This window comes from Poromitra crassiceps, assembly GCF_964638095.1.
Source record: "Poromitra crassiceps genome assembly, chromosome: 28".
NCBI lineage: Eukaryota > Metazoa > Chordata > Actinopteri > Beryciformes > Melamphaidae > Poromitra > Poromitra crassiceps.
In genome coordinates, this window is record NC_139651.1 from 11,210,499 (window position 1) to 11,233,127 (window position 22,629).

Here is a 22,629-nt window from a genome sequence, read left to right on the forward strand (position 1 = left end):
CTCAGGAATTGCTCGGTCTGAAACATACTCAGTGCTGCATGTTGACCCATTAGTGCTCAACCATGGACAAGAGCACCCTCTACTGTTGGATATTATAATATCCTAAGCTAAACTCCCCGACAACTCAACGGTATGAAACTCTTGCATGTAAATGCTGCCAGTGTTCAGGTCAAATTAGGAATCTTAATGATGCCTCTCATGCACGTCACATGTCCGTCAGCTCACTTTTAATTGGACAAAACAGCTGTGAGGAGCCTACAGTCGCTTCTGCTGACCAACAACTCAAAAACAGGATTTCCCAGACTGCATCTGTACAGAGGTGAAGTCAAGTCAGGAGGGCTCGGAAAACACAAGCTAGATCCAAAGCATTTGACACATTGTAACACATGCAATGAAAAGAAAGGAGCACATTCTACAATAAAGAATGTTTATGAACTTGTTATATAAAAAAACAACAGACTGGAAAAGAAATTGAATTTGTTTGCTTCGTCAACAAATCTTACACCTTGTTGTAGTAACAGCACAATAAGAGACAGTTGTGACTATTGTATACAAAGTGCTACTTGGTGATTCTTCATCCATAATTGTGGCGTTTCACAGAATAATAATTGCGTAGTTTCATTTCCAGCTTCTCCCCTCCTTCCCATTTGTCTGTTGAAATTCAAGGAAATCCTCCAACAACGCTACCCTCATGTCTGAAAAGCAGGCAAGACCTGATGGCTGATAACATTTAACATTAGTCTAAAAGACTCTCGAACATGATGTGCTTTAAAAGAAAGGCCGGCAGTGGTTCTCAAAGTGGGGTCCGGGGACCCCCAGGAGTCCTTGAGGGGATTCCAGAGCGTCCCCCAGCAAAAGGGGGGGCAAATTATTTTCACTATAATTCCATCCGTAACTAACATAATGACAGATGGTCATGGATTTCATACACTTTCTGTAATAAAACATCTAAAAGCAAAAACGTTAATCAAATGGAGGTCTCTGTGGTGTCATTTTTGTCAGGCCTTGATGTGAAAAGGTTTGAGAAGCACTGCCTTAACGTTCAGCAAGGGAGGGTAAGTGTCTGTGTGTTTGGAGTCGACAGTAATCCCATTCAAATGTGCTCAAAATGCAATGTTTACTTCCTTCTTTCAAAAGACTGGAGTGCAGTGCACAGAACTCACAACTCTGTCTCTTTCAATCTTGTGCTACCTTCACTGACATTTCTTGGTTGGAGGTGTAGATGTTCAGTAGCTGCATTCACAGCTGGAAGGTGGCCGAGGTCTGTGACATGCCGTTGTATATGAAGGTGTTGTTGAACGGCACAAACTGGCGGCTGATGATCTTGATGGCCTCTTGGGCAGCTGATCCTAAGCAAACATATTGATAAGAGAACAAACAGATCAACACTTCTGATTTATGAGCACTATATGGGCGAGACTTAACAGTATGCACGTTAGACTCTCACTCAAATCTCTGAAGAAGGGGAAAACTGTACCTCCCAAAAATGCTGCAACTGTGTGTGGCTCTGCAGCACCATAACGACATCTGTAGATTATGAAAAGATACAAAAAATAAGACAACAATTTCAATACTGAATACATCTTAAACAGGATTCCTTTTTCCTTTCTTTTTTTATGGATGTCACAAGTCCATTATCTGGCACAGCCTGCGCGAATCATTCAATCAGTACATCCAGCAGAACTGATCAGAACTTACAACTCGTGGATGTAATCGTCTTTGACGTTGACGTTGAGGCTGTACTCCTGCAGCAGACTGTTCACACACAGCTTCAGCTTGCTGATGTCCTCCTCCACCTGGTAATTATAAACTCCTGGAAGGAAAGGACATGTGCAGGAGATAGGTGGGGGGGAGAGAGTAATATAATGACGGCGATAGGGAATAAACTATCCAAATCTACGAGTGTCATTTCAAACCGGACTATGACTATGTTTACATGGACAGTAATAATCCCATATATTGATTATGAAATTTCCAAGTAAACAGCATTTTCTGATCATCTGACCACAAATAAAGTCATAGTGAGAGGAAGCATTACTGCACTAAGATGTAGTATTCTGATTTTAGTGGAATTATTGAAGGGTATAATTAGACATGTATACAACTTAACACGTTAATTGCCAACAACGAGTTGAGTCGTCAAACACAATCCAGCTGTTCACTGCCACCGACGAGTTGAGTCGTCAAAAAAAAAAAATTTTTTTTTTTGACGGTGCTACGTGGATCAATGCCCCCCGCGTCTCCTATGGAGATATTGGAAGTATTGAATGTGTATAATCTATTTTACCGACCAGCTAGGTGGCGACGGTCCTCTCCCGACAGATATAAAGTCAACCAAAAGCAGCCGCCTCCCGCGGCTGCTTCCTCCAAGGAAGGAAATCAAGGAAATGGCTTGGCGATTTTACAGTCAGAAACGAACGAGCCTCATTCTCATACTGTAGGCGGGGACGGTTTCGCGCTGCTGCGGTGGGGGTTTCCTGAAATGGACTGTGTGGCTACTGTCCATGGTGGGCAGCATAAAGCCTAGAGTCGCACGGGGCTTCATCGGGGCTCTCAAACCCAAGAGACGAGTGAGACCTACAGTATCCACACTCGCTGCCAGGGAGGCAGGCTGCTCAAACTCCCTGCCAGGCTCCCAGCAGCAGAGCACTCACTTGTGACAAACGCAGGCTGAAAGCCACTAGACACGCCCACGGAGGGAGGAGTTGAAGGAGAGGGCGTTCGGAACTATATTGTTTGGATGTCTGATCTCTCACTGATGCCAAAAATAAATGGTTAAAGTGACTGTTCTGCGTGTTTGATTGAATTTCACAAAACTGCGATTATCTCAGCTTCCTGTCTCACACGCTAAAACCATGCTGTACTCAACGGCTAATATCTACATAACTACTAACTCTACAAACTAACTCTTTTAGACAGAGAAAGCACACATTCTATTAGTACTTTTGTGAACTTTGTGTTGACAAACTCCAAGCAGAAAAGAATCCTCGGCTCTTGTAAAATGAGCCAGAATCCTCAAAAAAACGGCTTGGCAAAAGCTACCTACAGCAAAAAAAAAACGGCTGGCAGTCAATGTGTTAACTGAAGTCCTTGGATTTTAAAGTGTGCTATATAATTTGAATTAATTATTATTATTATTATTATTAACTGAGCTGACTATCAAAGCATTCAGGGGTTTTTGCATCAGATGCGGCAATCCAACTGCCTAACAACGCACATTCTACTTTACAGTGGTTGCAAACTTGTTCAAAGAGGAAAAAGATGACTGACACCAGTAGAAGTCCCAACATGTTTGGGATGAGGCTGAAACTGTCACCATACTCTATCGTATTCTATTTGCAAGTCTATTTGCACCTACAATTAAGACGTGTCCGTGTGCTCCAGTGACGTCTCCTTTGTGCTGATAATCAGACGTTGCTGCGTAGCATGTCAAGGGGAATATGAATGGAATGGTGCTAACATAAACCTTGGTCTTACCTGGGTAGCGGGCGTGCTGTTGGTAGAAGCGATCAACAGCGCGCAGCATGAGGTAGAGGACCATCTCGCTATCTGGACTGTCCATGCGGGAGGCTGAGGAGACAAATAACAAAAGGGCTTCTCACTACTTTGCAATAGCACTCATATTTCTATGCTTGTCTAACTAAATCAATCAATCACTTACTGATTTCATCTTTATTTACTGAATCCACTTACTGATTTCATCTTTATTCACTGAATCCACACCATACTCCTCAGCCAGAGACCTGCAGCGCACCACCCTCAGGAAGGACGCATTCTTACCTAGACACAAACGGACACAGGTAAACCTACTGCATCTTCATTCTAGCTTCTAAATTGGTACAGATTATGCTATTCATACGAGCAAAGCTTGTTGCTTCCTTGTTAGACTGAGCTCACTTGAGTTCACAAAGAGCACAGTGACAGCATTACATATAGGTTTGAAAATGATTAATTGGTGATTGATTAATTGATGTTAACAATTTGATTGAATGGAATGTGTGATATTGTCTTAAACTACATCAGTGGAAGATTTGAGTGAAGTTATTATTTTATATAAAAGGGGGCGCAAAGTAGCTATGATGAAGCAGGCCCGGCTAACACTGACATAGCCTGACCTCCAGAGAACAAGACAGAAAGGCTACAGATTTAGCAAAATATAAGCATGTGAAACGCAGTCTAATGTGGCACCATTTCACTTTAAACTATTACAATGTTCACTGCAAGCATTGCAATCAGTGTTGAAATACAACAGTGTTATAGCCCTACTATCTAAAACGCCGACATCCAATTCTGTAAAAGCCTACAGGCAGATCACAATCTCAACCAAGCATCATATAATGATAAAAGCTAGGAAAGTGTGATGAATGAGGGGCGTATTGCACTTTCTGTCATTAGCAATATTTAGCTGTTTTTTTTTATATATATATTAATTGTACATTATTTCTGAGGAGGACTGATCAAGGAAAATTGACAAAGCTTCGCTACAATCAGAGAAATGCCAAACTTCAAATAAAGGAAAACACTACTGTTGCTATAGCAACACCAACTGACTGACCTGGTGCTTTCAATCAGAGCTGAATGATGAACAACATTTAACTGGTAATATGAATGCCATGAGGCCGTTTCGATTTACAAATACACTCCAAATGCACGTGTTAATGTACGTAGGTCTGAAAGTGTCTCATTGTATATGTTTACATGCACATAATCAACATCATTAAGCTACTGATCAGTAATTGTCTGATGATCAGATCATGGCGATAGTTTGATTAAAGTGTTGACATGAGTTATTTGAGAATCTACTCTGCCAAGAATGTGAGATCCTATCTGTGACCATCTCAAGATCAAAGAAAGAATGTCTGAAGAAAGAATTGAACAGATTTGTGCGCATGTAAACATACCGTTTGAATGTATGTACACATGCAAATGTGAGGGACAAGGTTGCTTATGAGAGGACAGTTGGCTTACAGAACAGCTTGATCTCCTTCTCAGGGATGCTCCCCGGTTGCTGGAGGAAAGTGAAGGCAAGTCATTTGAACAAGTAATGCATTTCAAGTAACATGGTTTTTAATAGGGATGTTCATCAATTGTCGAAAATCGATAATTGATCGTTAAGGATTGGAATCGATCCTGTGGAATTTGGATCGATTTTGTTATTATTATTAGTATTATTATTATTATTATTTTTGGACTAGGTTTGGGTGGAATTCGTTCCTCCTCGCCCCACTCCATTGCACAGCCGACTAACGTGAGGTGGAGCTTCATATAGTCTCTAGTTTTCTGGCTGGGCACGGGGCTTTGTGCCAACAAAACTGTTTTAAACATGGGGAATTCACACCGGCATGCGCCGGGGACAGCAGAGTGTTGGAGAGGAGACACATTGAAATAAAGAGTTCATTGAGGAGAACACGTCTTTCGTATTTTCTGCCATAGGCATTCATTTTGTAAAAAAAAAAATATATATATATATATATATATATATATATATATATAAAAAATATATAAGTATTAATATGATCGATAATCGATAATTGATCGTTAATTTTCACCGATTATCGATTATGGAAAATTTTCAAAATGAACATCCCTAGTTTTTAATGTTGCATAAATAATACACTGACAAGATACCTTTCCAACAGACTGCAAGAGACATTCCACATGCTTGGACACAGCAGCAGCGTCCTGCATGGCCTTTTCCCTGTAGCTGTAATGAAACACATGCTTTAATGCTTTAACACAGCCGCAAACATGATGATAAAAAATAATGCTAATGCTAATAATAAATAAATAGCTAAAAATATACTTTGACCCAATTTCAGTGTGATAGTTTCTAACATGTTATGATACAAATATCTCTCTCGTGCATGTCCGACCAAGCCTATCCAACTAAGCTCTCGGCGGCTGGCCTTGTTCCTTCTATAAACGTACTTATCTTCATGATATGGTTTAGTAACCACATCTTCTACACTTACACATTTTGAAGGTTGATGAAGCTGTGAGTGTCTGCGATCATGTCTGGTATGGTTCCTCGCACAGGTAAGCTGCCGTTGCCTTCGTTCTGAATAAAGTCCTTGAGGGCTCGCACCATCACCCAGAAAGACGGGGTCTGGTGAACACAAACAAACACACCGACAGAATATTGACACACTTAGAACAAGCATGCTTGGTTCATTCAGTAACATGTGGGAGAAAGGATCATTTTTTTCCTGAAATATCATCATAATTTCCTCAAGTATTTATTGACTTGATGACTACATGGTAGAGCAATATGTTATGGAAACATTGTATTAGAATAACAAAGCAGTTTTGATTCCATAAACTCACCTGTGATGTGATGTTGTCACACTGCTCACTATTGAAGAGGTCTTCCACAGCACGAGGAATCTACAGAAATAAGGAGAGTCTGACTTGGCATTTTTTTAAACGGATTCGTAAAAGGGCTTAAACAGGTAAGTATGATGTATGGGACTGGGTCATGAGATACCTTAATATTATATATTACAAGATCGCTTTAAAAAGATACTAAGATACTGTGTGTATGAGATCTGGCACCTTGGTTGGGTTTAAAACAGTGTTGACACTCTTAATAGCCTCCTCAAAGTTCTCCTCGTCCTCAGGAACACCATTCTCATTTCTCAAGACCCCTGAAGGAGAGAACACATCAAAGATATATATATATAAAGGTGATGGTACTTATGGGCAAATAATAAAAACGAGAGGACTAGAGATACCTTGGCGAATAAGCTGTCTGAAGGCCTCCTTCTCCTTGTAATTCTTTGGTGGCTGAGAGTTGTGCTATAAAGGCAAAAGTAAAATGACATTTCATTGTACCCTAAAGCCAACGAAAGCAAAATCGTTGGAGTCTAAATGAAATATCAGTGGTGCAGTTAATTGCCTGCCATTGAACTTGGCATAGCTGAGCGCACAGACATTTTACTGTACCTCAATGAGCCACTTCTCCAAGTACTTGGCAATGATGATGATCCACGGTGTGTGGCTGTGATCCTACAGAGAACCGTGAAGGAAAAGGAACAACATCAGTTGTGGAAGCCAGCAGTTGTGTGTAGTAGTCCAAGTTGAAACACACAAATGTACATACACAAATGTGCACACACACACACCAAAATACACACACCTTCTTATCCATGCTGCCCAGATCGTAAGACTGGATGTGGTTCTTCAGTTCTGAGAAGGCCTGGTCTAACCTCAGGTCTTCCAAAGCGTTGTCTGGGTGAGATTCAATCACTGAGGGGACGAGATGGTACAATTTTAAATCGATCTCAACTGTGTAATCACCAGGTACCAAATTGTCTCCATACAGGTGGATGATGGACGTGTGATCTTATCATGTAAATATATTTTCTATAAATATTTTTGAGTAAGTCAGGAAATGTTATTCATCACAGCACATTATGCAATTGAATGGATTTACAGTGATTTACACTACATTGTGACTTAACAGTTGTACTACACGTGCATTTTTATAGCACAAATTAAATGTCTTGGTGGACATCTTCATAATAAATAACCACAATAAATAATAATAAAGTGTTGTGAAATGTAACTGTGTGTGCTACTAACCTGTATGCTCTTTCACCACCAGTCTCATGTAGCCGATGAGGCCATAGCTTTTACACACTAGGAAAGGCACGGAGGCACTCCATAGCACAGAGCCTAGCCTCAAACAAGTGCTGTTGAATTTAGAAGACAAATTGATTGAATTGAATTGAAAATAAAAATAGACATTAAGTTCCTAAAGCTTATTATTATTATTATTATAATAATAAATACCATAATAAGGCTTTTGCACTTGCAGTAGGTGTATGTTTCAAAAGCACATAGAATTTACTTCATAGTATTTATTTATTTAGCTATGCCAAGCCATAGATAGCGCTAACGAGCGTTTTGAAATATCTTTTATGTATTTTTGAAATGCTTGTCTAATATTTCTCCTTTTGGCAAACTGGCCGACGGTCCAAACACACTGGAAACGGAACCAACACAGAAGTGAGGGGAAGGGTCTGGAAGCGCAGGAAGTTGCATTTCGGCGTCCTTGTTAACAGACTGAACCGATCACACCGGCCTCACGCCCTGCAGCGAGACTTTCTGCGTCTGGTCTATTTTTAAAGCGACCAAAACAGAGCGCTTTTGGTGTTCACACCAGAATCGCTTTGGCGATGCGAGACGGATGCGACGCCAAAATGAAACGCGCTGCTTCCTCATAGAAAACACCAGAAGTGTCAGAGAAGCATCAGAGACACTTCTGGTGTGTTCTACTCCAATACACTTTAACTTAAACTTAACTTATCAGAGAAACTAGCCCACCACAGGTGATCAGTCAGAATCACAAGTCCAAGGGTCAGATTTAATGCTTTTATTTACTATCCCACGGTTCACAACAGGTGTGGTTCGGTAGTCCTACGTACAGGTGTAACTATACGTGTGCTTTCTTATAGGTATGCACACCAAGGTGGAAAAAGAACGAGCTACTGGTGTCGGACGACTAGAAACTAACTTGCTCCGCACCGTTCAACAGCTGGGATGACGAAATACCAAAAACAAAACTGAGATGATGAAATGGACCATATCAAATGCAAAACTGGGATGATGAAATGGACCATACCAAATGCAAAACTGGGATAATGAAATGAACCATACCAAATTCAAAACTGAGATGATGAAATGGACCATACCAAATGCAAAACTGGGATGCACTATTAGCATAGTGGTGTAAAGGAGATGGCCTTTTAACCAGTTCAATTAATACCACAAATGAAATGTTCTGCCTCCCCCCTCTTTTCTCTTCTCTGCAAGTTCTCTTATTAAAAAAAAAAAGTGAGAGTCAAGAATCACTATAGGTTTCCTACCTTTCTGGCAAGTGGACACCGATGACCAGAGTGAACCTGTGGAAAAACGTGGGGTCGTTGTCCAGGAGCTGGTCTGGACTCTACAGGAGTGACAGACAATAAAGGAGGGATCTTTATCAGTATCAGAATGACAAAAACAGCCTGACCAATACATTCAAGTACGTACCATGACCAAAGATGTTGTTTTGACTATTATTGCTTGAACAGATTTTACAATCACAATCACAATAAAACTTTTTTTTTTATAGAGATGCTTTTATGTAATCACATTTACATTTATTTTGACCTGGCTTTTATGACTCCACCTTGTTTATCTTTTGTTTACGTTTTGATTTTGCAGTTGTTTTTATCTTTTGTAAAGTGCTTTGTAATGGTTTTGAAAAGTGTTACATACATAAAACTGCATTATTAATATTATTCAATAATGAAAGTGTGACACATCTATGGCACCACGGCCTAAGGTAGACAAAACCAACCTCCTCGACAAAGTTTCCAGACACATCACTGTTAAGTTCTTGTAGCAGCTCAGTCGCAGCCTGTGCTCTGTTCTGTAACATAAAAACTATGTCAGTAATTACTTATATATAGTGTGAGGAGAGAGAGAGAGAGCAGAGAGATAGAAATAGTTCAATAAAACAGAAGTTTAATTTAGAACATACCTTTCCGATGCTGTTGTAGCTGAGAAAAAAGCTGCAAGAGAGACCAACGGGTCAACCATGAGGAGACAATAGGATGAGGAGATACCTACTGTACTCTACTATAAATTGATCAACTTAGTTCCAAAAAGGTTGACTGAAACACTATCTTACTTGTTTCCAACATCTTCGCCAGAAACTGTGTGTCCATCAACGATCGTGAAAGTTCCAACACCTGAGAAAGAGATCAATTCATTCCATCAGAAAAATGGCTTCTTCATTTGGGAATATACAACACTCGAAACATAAATATTGTGACTACCAGAACCAGCAGCACAGAAAGATGGTTTTACCTGGAAGCACTAGGTCCTTCAGTATCTCTGTTCCAGATGCGTTGGCGTTGATAAGACAAACATGTGCCTTCTCCAGGGCTTCTTGACCATGGTCACCCCACAGTCTGAAAGCACACAACACAACGTTACAGTACATGATGCATTGCCATAGTGATGCACTCATCAACTGTCAACAGACAGGACGCCACCTTGCAAGAATGAAACAACGTTACTGGCATAGAGTAGCTACAGTAGCTGCTACACAACATTGCCCCTGCCCTGTACCCCACTGACATGATCAAACCATAGAGGCAGAACATAACACACACATACAACAGCCCCATACATAATAACGGCCGTATCTTAGCTGATGCTGTGATAGCCTATAGCTAATGTTAGTCAGCTGAGCTTATCACATCCAGTTTTGCTGTAGAGGTTTCTAAACGGAATGGCGCATTGCTAACGTTACGCAAACTGTGGGGAAACTACGCAAAATGTACCACAACTTTTACTTTACCTCAGCTGTCGGTCGTATTTCTGCTCTTTAGATGCTTTGGTGGGTGCTGCCATAGCTACTAGCTTTAGCTTTACACTACACTGACTGAAGCCTATACTAGCACAGGTGCATGATAGTGTTTCAGAACGCCAGATTCGACACAAAGAAGTCAGCGCTAAGATTCACATCCGCATTTTCGACACAGATTCTGACCGCTAGGGAGAGTAGTTGCACATGACTGTGCAGAGCAGGCTTTTGGGTCATGAGACCGTTCACCTTTGTGCATGTGACTAATCCTATGAACTATAATCAGATTTTGTAGGCTATCTGAGTTTTGACAAAAATGCTACTAATCTTTTTTAAATTATATTTATTTATTTTTATTTTATTTTATCATGGGTGAATGTGTCAGTTGCTCCTACGCGTGCGTGCGTGTGTATGTGTGTGCGTGCGTGTGGGTGGGTGGGTGGGGGGGGGACTCTGGAGGAGGGGTTGGGGGGTGAAGGGGGCGTGTAAAGAAAGGATAATTGCCCTTCCCACTCCCCCACAAAACTTCATCAATATCGCTGCACCCGGCCAATGTCTGAGTCCGTCCAACACGTGTGCACCAGGGTGCAGAAGTTAGACGCCTGGCAAGTCGATTTGAATCCAATCAGAGAGACATGACAGGAAATAACTGGGGATATGGAGAGCAGAACGGTAAGATCCTCGCCATCTAAACTCAGCAGGGAGAGATCATCTTCTCAACTGGTTTTATTGCGTATAAAAATAAGGTCCGGCGCTATAAGGCAGTGTAAGCTGCATGGACTCGTTGTTTTATTCTATGGTCAACCCTGTTTACTGTCCGTGTTGCTGGAGGCGCACTGTCGGAGACTAGTAGATGTAGCTGTTAATGCGAGATTAGCCCCATTATGGGACGTGTGCTTGTCACCACTTACAGGCTGTAAACTCCACTTGTCTTGCTCTTGGGTATGTCTTGTCTCGTTTGGTTCATGGCTGGACTCACCACAGACAGTCATCACATTGCACCAGCATCACAAGCAGTGCACATCAGATCAATATTTGACTTAAAGTTTGAGACTTTGTTATATTTCCCTTTTGGTTTATTTCCGAATTTTGAGTGATTCTGGGGTCAAATGTTATGCTACTGATCAAATCCATGCCAACGTTATGATTTATTTGACTTGATTTTATTTTATTGAGGCAAAAAGCTCTTGATTTCACACCTTTGCTCAATTTTCTGTGAGAAATCAAAAGACAAAGCTATAGGCTATCACTATCCTAGTTTTGAATGCATTTAATGAATTTTTTATGTATATTTTTCACGACCCATGTCCTCATATCATTGCTCTATACATTTGATAAATACTCCACTATAATGTTGCTTGTCTTCCTATAAGGTCCACCTGTGTGGCACAAAAACTTCCCCATTGCTCAGGGGAGCCGCCAGTCTCCCATAGACATCCTACCTCAGCAGGCTTCATACGATCCCAGTCTGCCACCAGTCCTCCTGTGCTACGACCAGTGCACCTCCATCAACATCGCCAACAACGGACACTCTGTAGTGGTGGACTTTGACGACTCAGATGATCGATCAGGTGAGAAGGTGTTACCTTGACTGACTTAGTTGTGACTTGAGCTGGGGTGACTTGGTCCTCTGTCCATAATACTGGTATGCTCAATTTCTAGAATTAGGCTATAACTCACATCATCCAGGTTCAAGCTGATATTAGGTCTCCTCCCTCTGTCCCCATTCAAAAATCACCCCCAGGGAAGCGAGGGAACTCTAAATCAGCCAACCTGTCTGTTAGAATACGTAATGGTTTTGGATCTGCATTCAGGTTTGGGCCTAGATGTGGTGGAATTGGAAGAACAAGAAATATTAGCAAGTCTTGACATGGACTAATACTATGTGCATTTATGTTATGAACTGTGTCTGGTTATTGATATTGAGTGCCTTACATTATACTGTACAGTACAGTGTTTGAGAGAGAGACAGAGAGAGAGAGACATTCACAGTTCAGTGATATTGGCATGGCTATGTGCTGTCACTTTGGATGACAAATCGGTGCTAAAAAAAAAAGTTTGATTTCAGTGAACATGCAGCTTGAAAGGTGGGATGATCTGGACTTTTAGAAAGTGCAAACTGCGTGCGTAATGGACCTTAATCAAAGGTTAGAAATAACCCCCCTGATGATGATGCTGCTGGAGGAAAGTGCAGCCAGCAGTTAACTGCATGAGTATCTGTCTGTTGGGCTAGAGATATAATAACACGAGGTGATCTGCACGGTTATTATGTCCCTATTTGCTTTTACGGCTGGGTGGATCCATGCTAACCACCCCGTCATTACCGTGATTGATAAGCTCAGAAATGTGAGGCTGTTGTTGGGTTAAGAGACACGAGGCGGTGAAGATAATCCATCAAGAGCCACGCTGAACCTTCTTCTCTCTGATCCAATTCACCATCGTAGCTCGTTGAGAGGTTCCCCATCTCACCCAGACCTGCATACCCAGTTGTCAGCTTTCCTCTGTGTGGCTGGCTTTGCGTATACACACATGCATAAATCATAACGTGCTAGCTTACTGTGTTAGCTCTTGGTTCCAGTTTAGGAGGTGGGGTTAAAATTAACTTTGAGAGGAGTTCATACTTTGCTATTTCTGAGAGATGATTTAGTTTGTTTTTTCACAGAAAGAAGAAAAAGTGCATCAATGACTTGTCTTTGGAATATGAACAACAAACAAGAAAGGAGTCAAGAAACAGCCATAAATCTGAATCAATACAATACTTTGTTCAAGCAGTCATCAATATGAGCATAACCAAGGCCATCACACCATTATCAGTGTCACCATAGTGTCAGATAGAAAAGGACCATCAGAAGAGTTATCATCACGATTGGTTAATTGGTTATTTGCTCTTCATTTAATTAATTATTAGCAGCCTAGAGTGTTTTGATTTAAGTCTTGAAGTATTGTGCTGTTGGACCATTCCTACCTAGCTCGCCTCATACCTGGCCGACGCCAAGCAGAGACGCGCAACCCGGGTTAACCCTTTCATAGCCAAATCACCCTGGGAATAACCCTGGTTGGACCCTTGCTGTGAAAGGGGTGTCAATCAACGTGAACTCAGCTGAATCCTGGACACTAAACTCAATTAGTATTCATTTATTATATCCATATTTGCATGAATATTGATGTATTTAGTGGGGCTCAAAACAGCACCTATAGGTCGCTTCCGGAAAGAAGCGCCAAAATTGGCACAAATACTCCTTGTGGACTGTTATTTTGATAAAAGTAACTGGCCACGCAGAAATCTTATTTTTTTCCAAGATGGCCGCCATTTCCAGCCTGAAAACACTATTTTGGGGGCAACTTTGGGTAGAATTTTCCAATATGAATGATCTTGTTATCAAACCATACATTTATGACCACAGAGAAGCCAGATTTATTCCATGAAAATTTCAAAATGGCTGCCATTTTAAAGATGGCTGCCATTTCAGCCATTTCTACCATAGGATTTCACTGTGTAGGGCGATTTTGATGATTCGGGTGTCAAATGACAAGTTTTTAACTATGGAAATTTAAAGATTATACATCAGAAATCATTTGTATATCTCCTTTTACCATTTACTCTGCATATCTTTTCAAAGTAATGTGAAAATATGCATAAACAACAGTATTTTAGCACAACTTTTATTAGAAATGTATAGGAAATTGACATTTTATTTTCACAGGGAGCGATTATTTGGTTACAATTGAATATGCATAAGCTATAAATAAATAAATAAATAAATAAATACATTAATCTATTAACTCATTGAGTGCCAGCCACTTTTGGAGAACGGACGCTCCCAGTGCCAGAGTTTCAGAGCGTTTTCAGTGATTTCTCGAGGCCCACAGAATATTGTGTGATATTACTATGTAAACACCGAACACGCCCAAAGAACGATGAGACTCTCTTCTATCATCAGCAAAAAAAAGTTTATTGATATCATTTTCCGTTCTTTAGTTATGAGCCGGAGAAGATAGGTTGATTTCACCAAAAAGAGACGTTTCAAATTAGAAGCTGAGATAATTAGCCTTTTGTGAAATGAAGCATTTCAAGCACATGACTGACTCTGAAGCTAATATTTTCTGATGTGACACCTCAAAAATAATTTCCTTCAATAAAACAGTGAAAACAAAGGAATTTTGTTTGGCAAAATAATATTTTTTAGCTGCAACCAGCAGCGCTGGCCCCTGCGTGCGCTGCTGGTTGCAGCTTCTTGCTGGTCTTGATTTACTGCTGGTGGGCATCAGATATTCTAGCTTGTGTTTGCTAATCCTGTCCTGCTGTATGGGTCTGTCTGGGTCAGTGTTGTATGCTGCCCTGCATGCCCCACCCCCCCCCCCCCCCCCCACCCCCCCTCAACTGCAAACCGTGGGTGTGTCTCTGGTGGCTCTCTGCTGAGTTTGCTCTGCACTGAAAAGTGCGCTACATCCAGCTTTTTTACAGCGTTCCGCGTGTATTTTTCACCGGCTCCCATCGCTTCCAGTTGAGAATAATAACATGTCCGTGTCCGCTATCGCAGCGGACACGGAGGGGCTCAATTGTGGCAGCAGATTGGCTGCTGCAGGCACAGCTAACGTTATGCTTCATGCATATCGATGCATACCGATGCGATTTCCGTTTCCCCATGACTTCTTCTCTCTTTTTTCCTCGCCTTTCTCTAATCTGGAGAGCACTGTCGCCACCTAATGGGTTGGTAAAATAGCTTTTACACATTCAACATCCACCATACTTTCACAGGAGATGGATCTGGCTTTGATCCACGTCCCACCGTCAAAAAACGCAATTGACGACAATCGTCGTCATTGGCACTCTACGTTAGTATTTGAATTGACGACGATTGTCGTCATTGGCACTCAATGAGTTAATTATTAAAGTACATTTGATCTAATAATTACCACTTTTATAAATGGACACCTTGCTGTAAAGTAATTACATACATTTTTGCTAAAACAATAAATAGCTTTGAAAGAATGAGAGTCAAGGTGGGGACAGGAAATCAATGGGTGGGGGGTCATCTCCTGAGTGTCCTGCAGGTGGTGCAGGCTGGCGCTGGAGTAGTCCTTGACACTACAGCTGCTAGGCAGGCTGACCCCTGAGTTGCTCATGTTGCTGGTGCTCCGCTCCAAGTAGCCCAGCTAAAATACTGTTGTTTATGCATATTTTCACATTACTTTGAAAATATATGCAGAGTAAATGGCAAAAGGAGATATACAAATGATTTCTGATGTATAATTTTTAAAGTTCCATAGTTAAAAACCTGTCATTTGACACCAGAATCATCAAAATCGCCCTGGACAGTGAAATCCTATGGTAAAAATAGCTGAAATGGCAGCCATCTTTGAAATGGCAGCCATTTTGAAATTTACATGGAACAAATCTGGCTTCTCTGTGGTCATAAATGTAGGGTTTGATAACAAGATCATTCGTATTGGACAATTCTACCCAAAGTTGCCCCCAAAATAGTGTTTTTGGGGCGGGAAATGGCGGCCATCTTGGAAAGATCGAGATTTCTGCGTGGCCAGTTACTTTTATCAAAATAACAATCCACAAGGAGTATTTGTGCAAATTTTGGCGCTTCCTTCCGGAAGCGACCTATTTTACATTGAAAGTGCATTTTTTGAGCCCCACTAATTTGGATGGAATAGTCTTGGCTATTTGTGTCTCTCAAACTAAAGCTTGTGCCAGGGTAATGATGATTGGTTGTCGGTGCTTATGTCTCAGCTTTGAGAGAGAGTGCTTTGGTAAACTCAGCGTAGGTGTTGCAAGTTTGACTCATCCTGCCTTTTTGAACATCTCCTCTCGTTCATCTTGTCCAGTGATTAGGGGCGGCCCTCTGAGCAACGCCTACAGACTGAGACAGTTCCACTTCCACTGGGGTGAGAAGGGCGGCCATGGCTCTGAGCACACTGTTGCAGGGAAGAGCTACACCTCTGAGGTCAGTAGTGTCTGTGGTTTGAATCACTGGGTCAGTGTCTGAAAAACAACACACGTGTTTTCGGTGCTTAGCTGACGTATCTAGACGTTTTTGTTTTCTTGTGTTCAGACATAGGTTTATAGATGTTATTTATTTACCTTGACAGTTTCGACGAGTCAACTCTCATCTTCTTCAGAAGCAGTCGCACTGACAGCGCGACTGCTTCTGAAGAAGACGAGAGTTGACTCGTCGAAACTGTCAAGGTAAATAAATAACATCTATAAACCTATGTCTGAACACAAGAAAACAAAAACGTCTATGTATAAATGAAGACATGATGAACATCATTGAACTAGCTGACGTATCACTGATGACATCTGACTGATCAGTAGTGAGAGAAGAGTAGAGTCAGCAAATTGCATATTATAGATTATAGATTGTGACATCATCAGTGACATCATTGCTGACCAAAATCATCACAAATCTCACAATGTGGGACCAAAAACATGACCAAAAATGCAGACAGACAGAGCCCACTTTGGCACGCACGTGTCTGTGTTGCTCACTAAAATCACAATGCCTCCTTGTGTGTGTGTGTGTGTGTGTGTGTGTGTGTGTGTGTATATATGTGTGTGTGTGTGCGCTCTTATGACATCCTGGACATGACAACTTTTGATGTCATCATCAAAAGTGTCATCTGATGACATCACTGATGATGACATCACATCATTAGCTAATTAGCCTAATTAAAAAATCTGGCTCCGTCAGGTCACCCGCACGGGTGCCCTTTACACACCCTGAAGGTTTCTGCCCGATCGCACGTAAAACGGCATAGCTGTGGCCAAACACAGAACTTGAAACATCGCCCACATACTAAATTTTATATATAGATAGTCAAGAGGTATTGTGAAACTCATAGTCGGCATTTGAGCAAAATTGGTGTTAGGTTATCCCGATAATTCTTCAATGTTCAACAGGAACCATACCAACTGTGTGCCTGGGAACGTGATGTCTAGATACAGATCTGGAAAACAAGGGTGCAAGATGCTCTCATCGGTAGCACAAAGACGACTTGTTCATTTTAGAAAGTGAATTGACTTTGACGGTAGCACGATGTAGCATAGCATGTGTTGGCTCATTTGAAACTGTTGAGCCTGCTTTTATCCCTTTTGATTTCCTCCTGTCCCGTCTCTTGTTCGCCCGCTGCAGCTTCATCTGGTGCACTGGAACGCTGCCAAGTACCGGACGTTTGGCGAGGCAGCGACCGCCCCCGACGGCCTCGCCGTCCTCGGCATCTTCTTAGAGGTGAGAGGTTTATTTGTCTATGATGCCGTCCCCCTGTGCCCCGCCCCCTTCTCCTGCTCACTGTCTGTTAGTTTAAGACCTTTTTTTTTAAATGCAGTTGTTTTTAGATCATCTACATGAAGTGATGGGAACTCAAGCGGAGAGGCAAGAGCGAGTTAGGAAGAGAGAAAGTTAGTGAAACTTCCAGACTATCCATTAATGGAGTCTTATGATGCTGGAGACATCCAAGCAAGCGATTGGTCGGTCTATTTTCTAGTCCAACAATGCTATCTATATACCCTTTCAGAAATTCTGAAACATCTACATAGCTCTCATGTTTACCGTCATTCCTACAGGTTGGGTTTATTCTGTCGGGATGTGATTAGACCGTTAAGATTGTTTTTTGTCTTCCCTTTAATTCGAACTTCCTCAATTTATATTTGTCTTATTTTTGCATGTTAGGACCCCTTCGAAAACGCTTCATCTCAAGGGGTTTTTCCCTAAATGAATAAACTTTTTAACCTCGCAAGGCAGCTGGATTCCATTTTGCAGCATCATGTAAACTTTTATCATCATCATCATCCACAAATGGCAGAAGCTGTACAAAGTAGTACAGCTTCTGCTGTTCACCAAAGTTTTCACATGGTGAAAATCCTAACTAACCCTTTAAAGTGTCGCAATAGTTAATAAAAATGGCCTTTTGGAAAAGAAACTGACGTGTGCTTATTCTGTAGCTGTACCGAGAAAATGTCAAATCTCTTCTCAAACTGGATTAAGATGTCAAATAAATCATTTATTTGACATCGTTTATTGTCAGGGAGGCGATGACCACAGATGGCTCCACAAGATAACCGACGCTCTGTACATGGTGAAGTTTAAGGTGAGCGATGATGTGTTGCGACAGGATTTTACTACCGTGTATGTTTCTCTGCTTTATGGTCTGCTCCTCAGCGTTATTGCAGTCATATAAAGCGGGTTGTCTTTGTGTTTGCGTTATAGGGCAGCGTCGCAGATTTCAAAGGTTTCAACCCCAAGTGCCTCCTACCCAGCAGCCTCCACTTCTGGACCTATCCTGGATCGCTGACCACGCCCCCTCTCCACGAGAGCGTCACCTGGATCCTCCTGAAGGAGCCCATCATGGTGTCTGAAAAACAGGTGAACGCTGCAAAACGTTACTTTTTTGACTGCAAAAGATTTGAGCAAGAGCATCGATGGTTTCACATAAATACTATGTGAAACCTACAGTATAGAGACACTGCGGAGCGCGTCATCATTCAGAAACCACGCCCAAAACAGGGGGAAACAAAAACTCCCCCCAATCCTGGCGTCCTTCTATGTCACATGTTGCACACAAAGATCATATATATGGAAGATGAACACTCCAACTTACTTCATTGACAGCTAGATCCACATTTTTCTTCTCGCCAATTCTCAATGGCTTCCTTGTTTTGCTCGGGAGTACAAAAAAACGTTCATTGCCGATTTTCTTTTACATTTGTTGTCTGCGCAGCCCCACCACACGACAGCTTTTAGCTATGTTTAATTCAAGGGGAAATGACGCTGGTGTATAGAAGTGAATGGAGCGCTTTCCCCCGTGATGGGCGCGGCCTATTTCATGCAGTGTCTCTATCTCTTGAGTCGTTGCAGAAATTTGCCAGTCATAATTTCTCACTCCCATGAAAGCTCTGGGAAATGGAAATGAATATAAAAGATAGCTGGCTAGCTTGTTCTGTGTGAGAGGTACCAGCAGATAAAGGTAACTTCAGTAGGGGGAGTATGCTGCTGTACAGTATTATGCCCGGACCAAAGGCTAATGCCATTATAATCTAATCAGCATGTGGAATGCATAGTGTACATGCCAGTGGAAATATGAAGCTGACTGGTGAGGCCGACATTTGTTGTCAGATGTAAATAACGTATCTAAGGCGTCCATCAACATTTTTCCTCCTTGTTTTTCATTGTTGAGAGAGAGAGACGGGGGATGTTCTGCTCTCTTTTGTGATCAGTTTGATCCGTTTTCAAGTCAAAGTGTACAGTTGTCAAATGTAGAGCAGTGTAAAATTTAAGTTTTTCTTCTTCCCCGCATTAATTTGCAGCAGCATCTCTCTGCTACAGATCTGCATCCTGTACGTGCATGTGGATGTACTTCCTGTGCAGGCTGTACTTCCTGTGCAGGCTGTACTTCCTGTGCAGGCTTGTACTTCCTGTGCAGGCTGTACTTCCTGTGCAGGCTGTACTTCCTGTGCAGGCTGTACTTCCTGTGCAGGCTGTACGTCCTGTGCAGGCTGTACTTCCTGTGCAGGCTGTACGTCCTGTGCAGGCTGTACTTCCTGTGCAGGCTTGTACTTCCTGTGCAGGCTGTACTTCCTGTGCAGGCTTGTACTTCCTGTGCAGGCTGTACTTCCTGTGCAGGCTGTACTTCCTGTGCAGGCTGTACTTCCTGTGCAGGCTGTACTTCCTGTGCAGGCTGTACTTCCTGTGCAGGCTGTACGTCCTGTGCAGGCTGTACTTCCTGTGCAGGCTGTACTTCCTGTGGAAAATAATGGCCACCGGCTTATTTATTTATTGAAGGGCAGTTGTATCACCTTCAAGTGAACGTACTGACTTTCAGCTGCAAAATGACGAGCAGTTCCTCCATTTTAATATGCATGTTAAAGAAGACCACTTTAGTCAAAACACAAAGCTGGACCACCTGGTTAGTCTCGGCTCCCAGACGTTTGGTGAGCTGCGCCACCAAACGTCTGGGAATTTCACTGTCAGAAACTGTCTGTCCGAGCCCGGCGAGAACGGCCGGCAGCAGACACGCCTACATTTATTATTAGAATTTTATTTGGTAGCGGCAATGCAATGTTTCATAGTTCAAATATATAGCAAGACACTGATGTGCAGCAAAGAGAGTTTATACCTGTTGTTTATTTTACAATAATGTTTCCTACCCGGAAGTGGTCCGCTTGCTACTGTGAGTCATCAGCAGGCGTATTGCCTCGGGAGTCGGGTTTATCGCTGGGGGAAAGACCTCTAGCCCCCGGGGCCGGATGAAACACGTCCTATTAACAGGTTATGTTTGTTTCTGAGTGATTCATATGTTTCTCCGCAAATGCCACGATGTTTTGCGAGACACCGGTTCTGCATGAGAACTGCCCCCAGAAAGCAGGCCCGCCCACAACACTCATGATTGGTTCTCCGATGCAAGGCTTCCAACAGCGCCACCTAACGTTATGCAAAGATTTAAATAGTAATATTCTCAGTCTTACAGGAGTGAAACGGATTAAGACTGAGGGCTGAGTCTACCACCTGGTTGACTCTGCAATGCCCAATAACCCTCGACATAACGAGGCAACATTCGATTGGACATTTAAGGCAGGACAATGTGAAAGCAGTTGTCATCTAATTAACAAGTTGATTTCCCCCACAATGAAATTGCAGGGAGTGTCCTTCAGTCTGTCTGTCCTTTGTGGTACGGCTGATAGGATTTTTAGGAAACGTTGAGGAATGACGCGTCTTAACGCTGCTTTCTGGCATTTCTAGAATGACTCTGATTGGCCCAAAGCCGGCTCACTCCAGTTACAGGCCAAAACAAGGTGACATATTTTGTTCTTGATGGTCCCAGAGGGAGACGGCGTGTTAACGGGTGACTTGTTTTTATTATCCAACCCTTACGTAGAGTAGATAGAATGTTTGACGCTTGTCGTGGAGTATAAAAGAACAGCGAAGCTTAAGTCGGATACTCCCACCTTGTTGACAAGCTAAGCTGACCAGCTGACTCGATGAAGCAGCAGGTGCCTATCAGTGAGCCGGCCCTGTTCAGCCTATCAGTGAGCCGGCCCTGTTCAGCCTATCAGTGAGCCGGCCCTGTTCAGCCTATCAGTGAGCCGGCCCTGTTCAGAGCGCTGGCTTGCTTTGTCACTCTTCTCCATTCTCCTTCCCCAACTTTAACCCCATGATTGTCCTTTAACCTTGGGTTAAATGACTGGATGGGTGGAGGTGTTTTGCAGGGTGGATGACTGGATGGGTGGAGGTGTTTTGCAGGGTGGATGACTGGATGGGTGGAGGTGTTTTGCACGGGCTTAATTGAAAAATGTGTGCATGGAGACCCAGCAGGGGGAGCCCTTATGTAACAGGGTATTATTTTGTTTTGTCCACATAACACTAGAACTAGAGCAACAGTGATATACTAGGACTGAGAGGGGTACACGTGTTATGTGTTTCGTGGCATGAGTTGGTGGGGTTGTTAGATGTTCCTGGCACCTACTGTATCTTACAAACGAATAAGTAGGTTGAATTTCTTTAGCAAAGATAGTATATAGATAAGATAGAAATTTAATGTCTCTGCTTCTCTCCCGATGCAGATGGGCAAGTTCAGAATGCTTCTGCTAAACGGAGAAGAGGAGGATCAGAGGAACCGGATGGAGAACAACTTCAGGCCGCCTCAGCCTCTGCAAGGCAGGGAAGTGCGGGCCTCCTTCAACTAACACACAAGAGATCAGAACTGCCGGCTTCACCAGACATACCGGGTCTGTTAGTGCATCTATTGAATTTGGGCGTATCCCCCACCGATTCAGGGGAATCCTGCTGATTCTGTGAACAGAAGAAGAAGAAGACTACAAAGACAAGAAAGTAAAATCACTGCCAAAACATTGAGATGCATGTTTCCCTCTACTGGTCAGAAGCTTCAACATCAGGAATGTCAGTTTTTAATAAGTTGGGGGGGAATAGAAGAGATGGCATGAAATAACATAAGGAATAATTAGAACTCATATGATGAGTAAATACAGTATAGTCAACTAACTAATTGTTAAATTGCTATGTCATGTACAGCACTATTAAGAGACATTTTGTGGTCAGTATATTTAAGAATATTCAATGGTTGGATTATACACTCTATTTTTTCTACCCATGAAATACATTATTGACAGTGAAATAATACACATAAGCAAGTCAAAATCTTCATAGATCTATTCTATATAGATATTCAAGGAAAACAAGTGTTGCTGAGACAATTGCTACTATACAAGGTGCTATTATCTTTGTCCCTCTTTAGACGATCCTAAC

The 22,629-nt window shown here is 42.1% G+C and overlaps 2 protein-coding genes across 2 annotated transcripts; one reads left to right on the forward strand and one right to left on the reverse strand.

Moving 5' to 3' along the window:
* Positions 1-325: 325 nt before the first annotated feature.
* Positions 326-10,419, reverse strand: nae1 (nedd8 activating enzyme E1 subunit 1). Its single transcript, XM_083662120.1, has 20 exons — positions 10,352-10,419; positions 9,856-9,959; positions 9,677-9,737; positions 9,527-9,557; positions 9,344-9,415; positions 8,868-8,947; positions 7,582-7,691; positions 7,136-7,245; positions 6,943-7,005; positions 6,732-6,795; positions 6,553-6,644; positions 6,325-6,384; positions 5,973-6,106; positions 5,629-5,704; positions 4,969-5,008; positions 3,694-3,780; positions 3,478-3,570; positions 1,699-1,813; positions 1,478-1,527; positions 326-1,349 (listed from the first exon to the last, which is right to left on the reverse strand). The coding sequence occupies exons 1-20, from the start codon at positions 10,402-10,404 to the stop codon at positions 1,240-1,242; spliced, it is 1,605 nt and encodes a 534-aa protein (XP_083518246.1). The 5' UTR covers positions 10,405-10,419; the 3' UTR covers positions 326-1,239.
* A 573-nt stretch (positions 10,420-10,992) lies between these two features.
* Positions 10,993-22,049, forward strand: ca7 (carbonic anhydrase VII; the record flags this gene model as incomplete). Its single annotated transcript, XM_083662388.1, has 7 exons — positions 10,993-11,029; positions 11,731-11,928; positions 16,196-16,314; positions 17,503-17,598; positions 18,395-18,457; positions 18,577-18,732; positions 21,927-22,049. 7 exons carry the CDS (start codon positions 10,993-10,995, stop codon positions 22,047-22,049), a joined length of 792 nt encoding a protein of 263 aa, XP_083518514.1.
* Positions 22,050-22,629: the final 580 nt, after the last annotated feature.

What these genes read in the sequence shown, in the direction of transcription:
- nae1 (XM_083662120.1), bottom strand. Translation starts at nt 10,404, where the DNA reads ATGGCAGCACCCACCAAAGCATCTAAAGAGCAGAAATACGACCGACAG. An exon ending in GGTGGTGAAAGAGCATACAG is followed by an intron (nt 7,246 to 7,581) that starts GTTAGTAGCACA and finishes TCGTCCCCTCAG; the next exon opens with TGATTGAATCTCACCCAGAC. An exon ending in GTGACAACATCACATCACAG is followed by an intron (nt 6,107 to 6,324) that starts GTGAGTTTATGG and finishes TGTGTTCACCAG; the next exon opens with ACCCCGTCTTTCTGGGTGAT.